At 39.3% G+C, this 12,455-nt stretch overlaps 1 protein-coding gene across 11 annotated transcripts in view; it reads right to left on the bottom strand.

Annotated features, from left to right (window-relative positions):
• The window catches only part of CPEB3 (cytoplasmic polyadenylation element binding protein 3), a 195,719-nt gene that overhangs the window by 105,037 nt on the left and 78,227 nt on the right, over positions 1-12,455 (bottom strand). For all 11 annotated transcript variants that reach the window (XM_058697163.1, XM_058697157.1, XM_058697160.1 and 8 more), the window contains one exon: positions 10,870-10,926. In XM_058697163.1, coding sequence (XP_058553146.1) covers positions 10,870-10,926 — 57 coding nt within the window. The remainder of the gene's footprint in view (positions 1-10,869; positions 10,927-12,455) is intronic.

The raw sequence follows: 12,455 nt of genomic DNA on the forward strand, positions 1-12,455 counted from the left end.
AGACTAAGGAGACTCACTTCAGCCTCTTCCAGTCTTGTTTTTTTCCCAGCAGAACTCCCTGTCCTCCCCAAAACAAACTCCAACAGATATGAAATATGTTGTTCCCCGGAGCAGCACCGGGATCCAGAGCCCAACCTGTCATGTACCCTTCCCCCATAGTGGCCTTTAAAGTACCTCCTTGGATGCTGGGGTTCCACAGAACAAGATTAGAAAACTAAAGATCTATACTCTATGGTAGGACCCTTCTTACAAGGTAGAAAGTTCCTTCTAACATGTGTCTCTCTATTTTCCTTAACAATAGATCCCAGCCTAATCCCAGTTTTATTTGAGGGTCATTGCTTTATCTTTTGTTTTTCCCTTTTCTATAACAAAAATACATTTAATTACTCTTCGTAATAAATGGTTTTTCATAATCCATATCATTTTGAACATTCTCCTTTGGATGAACGTAATTTTCCAGGAAGACACTTGTCTGTCCAAGCTTCTCATGAAAACAAGGCCCTTCACCATCTGACCCCAACCACGTTTCAAATCCTCATCTTAGTCACACCAATTCAGTCCACTTTTCCCATAGTATCAATATAATATAAGTACTTATCTAGTTTGCATAAGAATCTAGATATCCATGTCTTGACATCTATTCTCCACCCGGTAAGAACCCCTGAACTCCTCTGTCCATTTCCATCCACTATTATTTTTTCCATCTTGCCCAAAATGTAAGTTCAAGGCTTCTCTATACCATCTTGCAGTGTCCATTCACACCCAGTATTAGGTTAGTCTCCAAAGTACATTTACCATATAGGTTACTTATGGAATCTCAGTGTATGGTATGTTATCAAAGTATCACTTCAGAACTTCTAAATTCATTTCCTAAACTCCTCGTGAAAGCAGAAGAAAATCAATCTAAGTCTGTTGTATCTGACAAGATTTCTCTGGAAACAAACCTAAAGAATCTCTGCATTATTCTGTTATCCCTACTTGGAGAGAATGTGCATGCACATCTCCCCACATCAGGTGATGTCTATGCCCTTCACATCTGTGGCCTAATAGCATTCCATAGCGAGTAACTATCACCTTACTTTTATTTCAGTAGAACAATACTAAATGATAGAATAACTGCCCCTCCCCCCCCCAAAAAAAGGGGAAGATATCAAGAAAAGTCCTGAGAATTCTAATCACATGCCAGAGTATATTATATTTTACACAGATCAATGTGTCCAGATCAGGTCAGGCCTATTATAGAGGTATGCACCCAAATATTTGGCATATATTCTCAACAAACCATCTTTTCTGAACCACTATGTCAAAATCTCATGAGGTCTCTTCAAACTTTATATAAATGCTCAATTTCTAGACTGTTCAGGACAGCCAACACTTGCTAATTCTACATTTTTGAACTCCAAATAAAGCAGGAAATTATACAGAGAGAAGAGAGGGTAAACAAAATGGGTGCCAGTGTGCTCAGGAGCATAAGCAGAACCAAAGGCCCAGCCCCTTGGTCACTGTTCCTTGTGTCTTCCCTATCAATAAGGCTCTTCTCATGCGGGAAGGAGGGTTCCTTCATGGAAGAAAGTTATGGAAAGGAACTGACTTGAGAATTTGGGAAGAGCTCCCGCAACATGGAGAGCTGCTCATTCCCCTCACCCCTGCCCTGACCTCCCCAAAACAGCTTCTTCTTCTGACCTGAACTTGGGAAAATCTTAGAGAACAATAAAGGCAGACCAAGCTTCGACAGGGAAGAAAGAATAGGAGGGAGTGCATAGCACAGTCCTTATGCTACATGATGCCTTCATGCACAGACATCGGCAAGGAGTCGGAGGAGCAGCACTGGATCTCCCAAGAGGTAAATTCTAATTGTGGTCTTTTCCATCCACCTCTTGCCCACACCTCACAGCCAAGCTTGATCCCAAATCAATTAAATTACAGTCTCTGATGTTGGGTCACAGGTATTTTCTATTTTTGTTCCCATTTTGATTGTATAACTGGAATTAAGAATTACCGCTAACCCAAAGGGGAAGAAAGGAGAAACTAGAGGTAGAAGAGGGAAGAAGCAGAGGCTAGCATTTGTTAAGTGTGCATTTATTGCCAGGTTTGGTAACAGGAGCATTGCACACTTGACCCTACTGTTTGTAAAGAAGGGATTAAAAACTCCATTTAAAATTAAAAAAAACAGGGGCACGTGGGTGGCTCGGTCGGTGAGGCATCCAACTTTGGCCCAGGTCATGATCCTGCACTTTGTGGGTTTGAGTCCTGTGTCTGGGCTCTGTGCTGATAGCTCCGAGCCTGGAGCTGCTGCAGATTCAGTGTCTCCCTCTCTCTCTCTGCCCCTCCCCTGCTTGCACTCCATCTCCCTGTCTCCCAAAAATGAATAAATATTAAAAAAAATGTTTTTTTAATTTTAAAAATTAGGTAACTTGTCCGAGGTCACAGAGCAAGTAAGTGATGGATCCAGGATTTAAATTCAGATCCGTTTGGCCCTCCCAACACTGCATTATCCCCACTATATTGTGCATAGGATAACAAAGAAAAGAAGGCAAAGTTTCACCTCCTTAATTTTACCTAGGGATCATCTGCATACCAAGTCGTTGTTCAAATTTAAGACACTCATCTGCACATACTAAAGGTCTGAGTAAAAGAGTAGTTAAAACTCCTGCCATTAACAAGGGAGACTATGTTTTGAAAGGAAAACTGATCAGAGGTACATTCATTCTCCACAATCAATAAAGTATTATTTAGCTAACTCTTACCTAAAGAAGCTAAATGAAACCTGAGTGATCTTTTTGGGAAAAACCCAAGAGTAGAAGTCACGTTAGATTAAGGAATAATCTCTCTGTCCAAGCCATAGATGGCTACTAGTTGGTCGTATGACATCAGCAAGTTCCTTTACCTTCTACAGAAAAGGAAGATCCTGCCATGTTTTAAATAAGGCTGCGCTAAAGATGAAATGAATGACACGATTCTCAGCTTTTCTATCAAACTTCCCCCAAAGCAGTGGGAAACAAATAATGAAGCATTCTTAAAACTTGTTGAAATCTTAGGATACGCCTTAAAGTCTCCAGGTTTATCTTAAAAACTGCATGTCAGGGGCGCCTGGGTGGCTCAGTCGGTTAAGTGTCCGACTTCGGCTCAGGTCATGATCTCGCGGCCCGTGGGTTCGAGCCCCGCATCGGGCTCTGTGCTGACAGCTCAGAGCCTGGAGCCTGTTTCAGATTCTGTGTCTCCCTCTTTCTCTGACCCTCCCCTGTTCATGCTCTCTCTCTCTCTGTCTCAAAAATAAATAAATGTTAAAAAAATTTTTTTTTAAAAACCTGCATGTCAATTTCATATGCTACCCCATCACATACCCATGTTTTGTTTGGATAAGAGAAGAATCAGGGGATAAAACTGGTGTTCAGGAAAGTGGGTTTTGACCATGCCCTGCCAACCCATAAATGCATTACAAAGGCACAGAGGTCTACGAAAGCACTTAATAAACTGTTAATTGCTAGATCCAAATATGTTATTACCATCTTCCAAAAGGAAGTATTAAAACAAATTTTTATAAAGGAACTATGGTGGACTGGATATTCTCTAAGGCTGTTACACTATGCTTTTCACAATTTCTTGGAGCTATCTTTCCCTCTCTGCTGGTCTCCAATATTGAGTACCTACTGAATAGGTTAGGCATTGTACTTGAAGCTGGTGAACAGCTGTGAACAAAAGCTAATCTCTGCTCTCTCAAAGCACACGTATTAAAGAGAAAGACCAGCATTAAATAGTCAATTATAAGTGTGATGAATCCTATAAATGGTAAGTCCAGGTTCTACTGCCTACACAAGTGGAGAAAGCAAACAGGGAGGTCTGCAGGGGAAAGTAGGTAACTTTTCAGCTTCCTACATCTTTATTACTGGGTTGGAAGCACCCAATTCCTAGCACTTTAGACATATTCACACACACAAGGAACTTCTTCCAAAATCCAATTAATAAGTCAAGAATATTTCAGGCTTCGCTTACTTACAATGTTCAATGTCAGGACATGCAGACCAGGTTTATCACTCTATTTGTCAGGAAAAGAGGCTTTATTTAGTATTCAGAGCAAAATTAGGGTGACAAGTAATATTAGAAAAACAATTTTCCCAAAGACAAGAATGTATTTGTGCTAAACTAGCATAAAAATAATACAATCACTCTTAATAGTTAAGTATTTAAAGCAAAAGTTATTACCCTCAACCTGAAGGCAAAAGGTTCTGCTCCTGACTCCCTCACGTCACCCTACACAATTCACAGTCTCTGGAACCTCAGCTGCCCCCTCTGTAAAATGAGAAGGTCAAAACAAAACAAAACAGCAATGCCTTTAGGTCCCCTACCACATTCATAAACAGCATCCACTCAAAATAGTTTGAAACTTGAGTTGAAGTTATAACTTAAAAGTTATAAACTTAAAAGTTATAGAATATTATATATCCCTATAATTACTATTTTTCATTTTTAAATTAGCCATTTTTTATAATATATTCATGCCACAATTGTACAATGATTTTACTTCTAAATCTCTTCAGATGGAAGCCAACAGCACTAGATCTTGTCTTCTAAAAGTTCAAAATACAGGGACACGTGGGTGGCTCAGTCGGTTAAGCGCCTGACTTCGGCTTAGGTCATGATCTCATGGTTCAGGAGTTCGAGCTCCATGTCGGGCTCTGCGCTGACAGCTCAGAGCCTGGAGCCTGCTTCACGTTCTGTGTCTCCCTCTTTCTCTCTCTGCCCCTCCCCTGCTCTCTCTGTCTCTGTCTCTCTCTAAAATATAAGCATTAAAAAAACTTAAAAAAAAAAATGAAAGTTCAAAATACTCAGAGACCATGTCTTCAATCTGAGAATCTCAAAATAATTCCTGCACCATTTTATTGCTCTGCTAAAAAATTATTTACTTATATCCACTCACGGTACACAGGAATACAATGTGCTCTTCAAACTTGGGAAAATTCCATTTGGAATTCTAGAAAACCTGGCTCTCTTCCCATTTTGGCATAAAAGCGTCATGTGTTCAGCTCGCCCTCTGCCACTTCCTCTCAGCTGAGCCCTTCACCAAGGAGCTGGCTCCCAGCACAGAAAGAAAGGAGGAGGAAGAGGAAGCCTGCAACCACACAGGAGTCTCTGCCCAACTTGAAAGTTTATAGAGAAACCTTTTCACGTTTCCTCTTTCAATTCAACAAATGCTCTAGCCGCCCAGAGTTCAAACAGAAATATAAGCAAAATCTTCCAAAACAGATTCAAGGCATTAATAAGAGGGAAAAAGTGGAAGACGGCATAAACTAAAGCTGCAAGTTTCCTGGTGTGTCAGCTATATATAAGTTGTTGAACAATTGGTGACCTCGGAGTTTCTCAAGCAGGTGAATGTCTTTGTGGTTTTTTTAAGATATAAAAATTTTAAATCTTCACGCCTTGTATCTTGGAATAGACTCTAGTTAACAAGCTGAAAGATACTAGAAAACAAATGCCATGGAAGCTTTTTTAATTTAAATAAAATTGAAACACTGTTACATCACAAAACTATTGTCTAAAAACAAAATCATTCTCTGGCATATCTTCTCTGAATAAGACTTTGCTTCCTACTATCCAAGTACAGCAGTAATAACACCTTATTTGTACATGTACCAAATCTCATCTAAATCTCACAAAACAATGAGGTAGTCAGAGTATCCTAACTGTCCTTTAATAGGTTTTTAAACGAGGAGAGACTTAGATTCAGAAACCTGCTCGGCTAGTTGCCATCCTCATCACATGACTCCTCCAAGACCTAAGCTCTTACTTTGTGTCCTTTGACTTGTAGGTCTGCTGCCTTAAATCCAATCAGGAAAACATGTATCTAAATATAACCAATATAATATAAACTCATGTTTTGGAACATGCAAGAAAAAAAAAAAACTTTAAAAGGCAACAATAAAGCTGATGTGAGCAATCACAATAGCAGCTCACCAAAGCATTATCACCTAGTCAGGCATGATGCTAAGCTTTACAAGATTTATCAATGGCCACTTCAGTGACCATTACCTCCATTTTCCAGGTGAAGAAACCAGAGGCCTAGGAGTTAAGAATGTGGCTGGAAGAATGGCTTGTAAGAAATGGAACCAGATCTGCCTGGTTCTAGACGATGCTTTTCCTGGCGATGCTCTTTTACTTACTGCTCCATCCTCAGGTTTTACACGCCTTCCAGCTGCTTAGAGGATGCCTTCTTGAAGCTGAATGATCCTACCCTTTAGCAACACTTCTTCCTGTTTCTAAGTTCATACTCATCAAGCAACTCTCCTGATACTAAACTGGTTTTCCAGGCCCATTCTCTACTTCGAAAAAGAAGAGCTGACCAGTCAAAAAAGAAAGTGGATACTCTTGGCGATGATTATTTTTTAGAGTAAATTACAAGACCAGGCATTCTGGTTTTGAACATTAAGTTGACCATAACTTTTTGATTCACCTAACTAATCATGAAAGCACCAATATCCTTTTCGGAGGATCATCATAATAGAGAAAAATCATCAAGTCAGACATTAACCCTATACAAGCCCACAATTGCTAAGCTCAACTCTATACCTAAGAATTTAACAAAACAAAACAAAAGCTACTGTTTCTGTTTTAAAAAAAATCTAGCTGATAGAACTACTACATATATAGCTGGAAGCACTTGCACTAGCCTTCCTTCTCCAGCAGGAAAAATAAAAATACATTATGCAAACTTCTAGTGTTTTTGGTGTTAAGGTGAAGAGAATGAAAGAATTACTACACAGAAAAAAATCTATTACCAGTTTAAGTGGAAGGGACATGTTGTTTCAGAACTAATTTTATTTTGGAAATACCAGACAAGTGGCAGGTCTTACTGACAGATCAGAATTTCTTCCCCCAATCTTCCCTTCCCTCCCATACTCTATAATACTTGAGGACCTAATATTTTTTGGGAAAAGCCAAAATTTAGATGTGTCCCTTAGTTTCCTCCCCAAAGGTTAGCCGGCTAATTCTTACCAGATTCATGGTCTTGAATAGGGAAAATCAGTAGATTCTTTGGCTTACACAAATCTTGCTAATTCTTCCAGACCCTACATGTCTACAGGTTCACTGTTTTCTAAAGTTGCTTTCCTATCCTCCACCCCGATTTTCTATCTTCTAGATGACACGAGCAGTGGCAATTCTCAGAGGAAAGGATAACTGGAAGGCATGCACTAAAAACACCACAACACGGGAAACTGGCCCATTCAAAGCTGGGAAGTGGTACTGAGAAGTGAGAATGCTCACCATGACTCCTGTTCATGCCCATCAAGTCAGGAGAACCTAGAACATGATGTCTTTTTTTTTTTTTTTTTTTTTTAAATTTTTTTGACATTTATTTATTTTTGAGACAGTGAGAGAGAGAGCATGAACAGGGGAGGGTCAGAGACAGAGGGAGACACAGAATCTGAAACAGACTCCAGGCTCTGAGCTGTCAGCACAGAGCCCGACGCGGGGCTCGAACTCACGGACCGCGAGATCATGACCTGAGCCAAAGTCAGACACTTAACCGACTGAGCCACCCAGGCGCCCCTAGAACATGATGTCTTTAGAAGAAATTTGCGTCTGGTAAAGTCAAGGAAATAAAATAAGGATGGAAGTTTTTTGACTTACAATGAATGGCAGCATTATGTACAGAATTAGGAAGCACAGATTTTGTAAAGCAAAAAAGGGTAGGAAAGAAGGAACCACAACTGACTGACATTTCTTTTTTTTTTTTTTTTTAATTTAAGCATTGATCCAATTCTCTTTAATTTTCTTAGCCAGTCCCTTTTTGTCTGAAAATACAGTTCAACCCAGTCCCTTTCAAAAAGCACCAATAAAGTTTCCGCGATTTCAATTATTCCTATATGAAAGCTGAGGGGAAGGGAGACAGACAAGTCCCAGGACAATATCTGTTGGGCTGACAAATGGTAGGCATAAAAGGAAAGACAACATGGAGTTGTGCTTGTGTATGTGTCATATATGTATGTCACTAGATGAGCTAGGCTCAACCGCACAAAAGGGAAGAAAAGCCTTATCACAGCAAATCTGTCAAAATCTGTAGGTCCCACAAGTATCTACCTACCAAGGATGATATTTTATTTGTTCCAAATAGCTGGAGTCCACTTTGAAAGAGGACTGACAGTAATGCAGATGTCGAGTTCTGGTTGCTTTTATGGTTTACTTTGAGGATCCTACAGGGCAGCACCCAGAGTCGTTTGAAGACAGATGCACTCTGATATCTGCCATAATGCTGCAAATATGCGTAACTCATCAACATTTGATATAGGTATTGGCAAAATGATCCTTTTGGTACTTTAAGAAAATATTACATGGGGCGCCTGAGTCACTCAGTCAGTTAAGCATCAGACTTCGGCTCAGGTCATAATCTCACAATTTGTGAGTTCAAGCCCTGTATCGAGCTCTGTGCTGACAGTGCAGAGCCTAGAGCCTGCTTTGAGTTCTGTGTCTCCCTCTCTCTCTGCCCCTCCCCTGCTCACACTCTGTCTCTATCTCAAAAAAATAAACATTAAAAAAAAAAAAATTTAGGGCACCTGGGTGGCTCCATTGGTTAAGCATCCAACTTCAGCTCAGGTCACGATCTCACGGTTCGTGAGTTCGAGCCCCGCGTCTGGCTCTGCGCTGACAGCCCAGAGCCTGGGGCCTGCTTCGGATTCTGTGTCTCCCTCTCTCTCTGCCCCTCCTCCCCTGCTCACACTTTCTCCCAAAAAATAAACATTAAAAAAATTAAAAAATAAAATAAATACAAAAAAAACATTACAGACTCACTGAATCTTCATTCTGAAAACAATCATTAAAGAGAACCTAATTCAGGGCTCAATTGGTTAAGCAGCCGACTCCGGCTCAGGTCATGATCTTGCGCAGTTCATGAGTTAGAGCCCTGCCTCAGGCTCTGTGCTGACAGCTCAGAGCCTGGAGCCTGCCACAGATTCTGTGTCTCCCGTCTCTCTCTCTGCCCCTCCCCTGCTCACGCTTGGTCTCTCTCTTTGTCAAAAATAAATTTAAAAACATTAAAAAAAAAAGAGAGAGAGAGAACCTAATTCAGTCCCCTTCTCCTACAGATGAGGAAATTTAGAGGCTAAAAGGTGGATTTAAGCATCATGCACATACTGGAAAGAACATAAACAAAATTTATTTGAAAGCAGTGAATTAAAGAAAATCAAATCAAAGAGAATTAAAATCTTTCAAAAGAAAAGTGTCTTTTAGCTTCATTTTGTACACAGAACAATCATAAATTACATCCTCTTCCTCTTGCAGAAGACGACTCACACCATAGCAAATTAGGTCTTTTCTAAAATACACACTCATTCCTTCAGGCAGACACACTACCATGCTGTTCTTTCCGTTTACATTCAACTCTAGATCCCATCACCTAACTGAAGTGTTTTCACAAAGTTTCACAAAATTGCTGAGGCTCAGCAAGTTAAGCATGTTTATTAATCCTCACCCCAATGAACCTACTTCTAGGGAAAAAAACAGGTACCATAATCTAAAGGTAAATTGACCTTTCTTTTAAAAAGTAGAAAAGAAAGGTGGGTAGTTCTAGAATTTTTACTATTCCCAAGACCCTCCAGAAGAGTGGATACTAGCTATTTAAAACCAAATATACATGCAGTGGATTGGGACCTGATCATCAAGCAATGCCAGTGGTTCTTAGCAGTGGCCCCTGGAAGGAGGCTACATGTCAGAACTAAAAGAAATGTGGAATGCATATTTTAGAGGTAACCTAAAATCTGCCCTAAGCAACTCCAATCTTAGGAAGGAAAAGGGTAATATTGTATATAACCCTAGATTTACCCAGTATGTGTCCTATGTGTATCTACAGTCAGCTTGTATATCTGGGAGGATGACAAGGAATAATCTGATGTCACTCACTTAATAGGGGGAAAAACCTAAGTCTTGAGGGATTCAATGGCTTTTATGGTCCTTCTGACAACTGACAATTTCTATTTAGAGACTGTTTTGCAAAGCTACTTGGTCCACAGACACTAGAAAGGAGAACTAATATTAGCCAGACCTTTCATCCAGGATTAACTAATACAATGACTTTCTGGTTAGATTTTGATGCTCCAGAACTCAACCCAACAATTACACTGACAAACCATTTCTAACCTGCAAAGCAGCTGACCACCTATACCATGCAAATTCCACTAATGGGAGACTCCTGATGTCCAGTTTTGAAGAACCTGTTGGCTATCTACCAAAATGAGAAAATTCTCAGTTATGTATAAATAAGTTGATCTATTCTTTCACATTCTCTACCCTACTCCCTCTTTCCCTTTGCCTGCCTTCTTTCTTCCTCTCCTCCCTCCTTCCCCCACCCCAATGGTATGCACCAGGGACCAGCAAACTTCTCTGTAAAGAGCCAGACAGTAAATAGTTCAGGCATTTTAGGCTCTGCCATTATGGCACAAAAGCAGCTATAGATAATCCATAAATGAATAAGTGTAGCTGTGTTTCAATAAAACTATTTATAAAACCAGGCAGTGGGCCACAATTGGCTCATAAGGCTGTAGTTCATCAACCCCTGGTATAGATTAGCAGTTCTCAACCTGTAGCCTAAATCAGAATCACCTATAGAATTTGTGAATACACAGATTTCTTGGCCCCATCCTTAAAGTTTCTGATGCAGCAAGTCTGTAGTAGGGCCTGAGATTTTGCATTTTTCTTAAGTTCCTAAATGATGTTGATGCTGCTGGTCTAGGCATCACACTTTGAGAACCACAGGTATAGAATAACAGTCTATCCTGGACTAAGTGGAAGGCTGAAATGTAATGAACAATTAGGAAAGTGGAAATTACATGCTGTAAACTTGTCTGCTAATTTTACAGAACATTTCATATGAAGACTTACTGTTAAGTGCCATAATATTATCTGTTCCTGGATGATGGAAATTTATTCCCATGCGTCCTGAAAAATAAAATAATTTTATTTTAAGCACAAAGAAAAGAATGCTTAATATAATCATTTCAAATACATAGTAAAAGACGGACATTACAAAAAGCTATAACAGATTAATCTAGAACAATGCTATCAAAGGCCATAGCAGTTACAATGGTTTTTAAATCAAATCATAAAACATACAAATGAAAAAAAATCTTAAAGCCAAAATCTCAATAACAAATAAATAAAAACAAAAAAGAAGCTTCCATTATAACAGTGTGAAATTTTAAAGCATTTCTTGCATTCCAATTTAAACATGCCAACTGGATTAAGCATTTTATTTAAACAACCATTCATACTGCCCTTCAAATTCAAGCAGCAAAATAATAAATTCAAAGAAGTATTTAAACTTGAAGCTTAGTGGGAATAAAAAGATAAAGGTTTCACAGTGGCTCAAAAATGCAACATAATTATCAGAATGGCAACCCGAAGAAATATGGTAAAATTTATATAACAGGGATAGTGGGGAACAATGGCCTAAAAATCTAGGGTTCTTATGCTTCCCCTACTACTAACTAGTTATATGACCGCGGGTAGAACGCTCATCTCCAGACCTTCATCCTTACAGTAACAGGGTTGCAAACTTCTGCCCACCCTGGCTACCTGCCTGTTTTTCTATACCTCTGAGCTAAGAATCATTTTTACATTTTAAAGGGATTAAAAAAAATTAAAAAACAAAGAATATGCCACAGAGACCATCTGAACCACAGACCTAAAATACTTACTCTCTGTCCCTTTACAAAGTCTGCCAACCCCTGGTCTAGAAGATGATAAGTCTGAATCAGATGTTTTAACTCAATAGCCTCCAGGGTTAAAAGTGGAAGATGTAAAACAGTTGGTATGTTTTTCATGAATTATTTGGGAAAAGGAGGTGGATGTATTAAAAGAATAAAGAAACAGAGAGTCTGATATAGAAAAAAAATGTATAGTTTGTTTATTTGACCAAATACAAAATCGTTACTAAAACCATGCTTTTGTGTAAAGCTAACATACGTGAACTTGGTTCTGCAAGGTCTTCATGTCCAATTATGTGAAGGGTTGTCATAAAGTTCTCAGAAAAATGTCCATTTTATGTCATTACTACTATCCAAAAAAAACGTCAACAGTAGGGGGGGGTGGTCAGAGAAAGCTGGAGATATGGAGATATGATGATATGGTGATTGATTTTTCAACCAATACAGTGTTATTATATATAATTGCAAAAGGTCAGTCATCATTTGGTGTTGATCTCTGTTATGGGGTACTGGAAGCAAACATCAGTAGCTCTTCTGGCCCAAAAGAGAAGAATCACAGCGGACAAAACAGAGCATTTGCTTCAAATAAAAAGAAAGAATCATTAATTCTCAGTCAAATTAATGTTTTGCCTAGACAAGGCCACCCTGATCTCTTAAAAGCCCTCAGGTCACAGTAATTTGTGAAAGGTCATTTCATATTAAAAGGCAGGGAAAAAACAAAACTCTTGTAAGCGTAACGTTGCTACTACTGATGGGTGTGTG

This window comes from Neofelis nebulosa, chromosome 13 (assembly GCF_028018385.1).
Source record: "Neofelis nebulosa isolate mNeoNeb1 chromosome 13, mNeoNeb1.pri, whole genome shotgun sequence".
In the NCBI taxonomy this organism is placed as follows: Eukaryota; Metazoa; Chordata; class Mammalia; order Carnivora; family Felidae; genus Neofelis; species Neofelis nebulosa.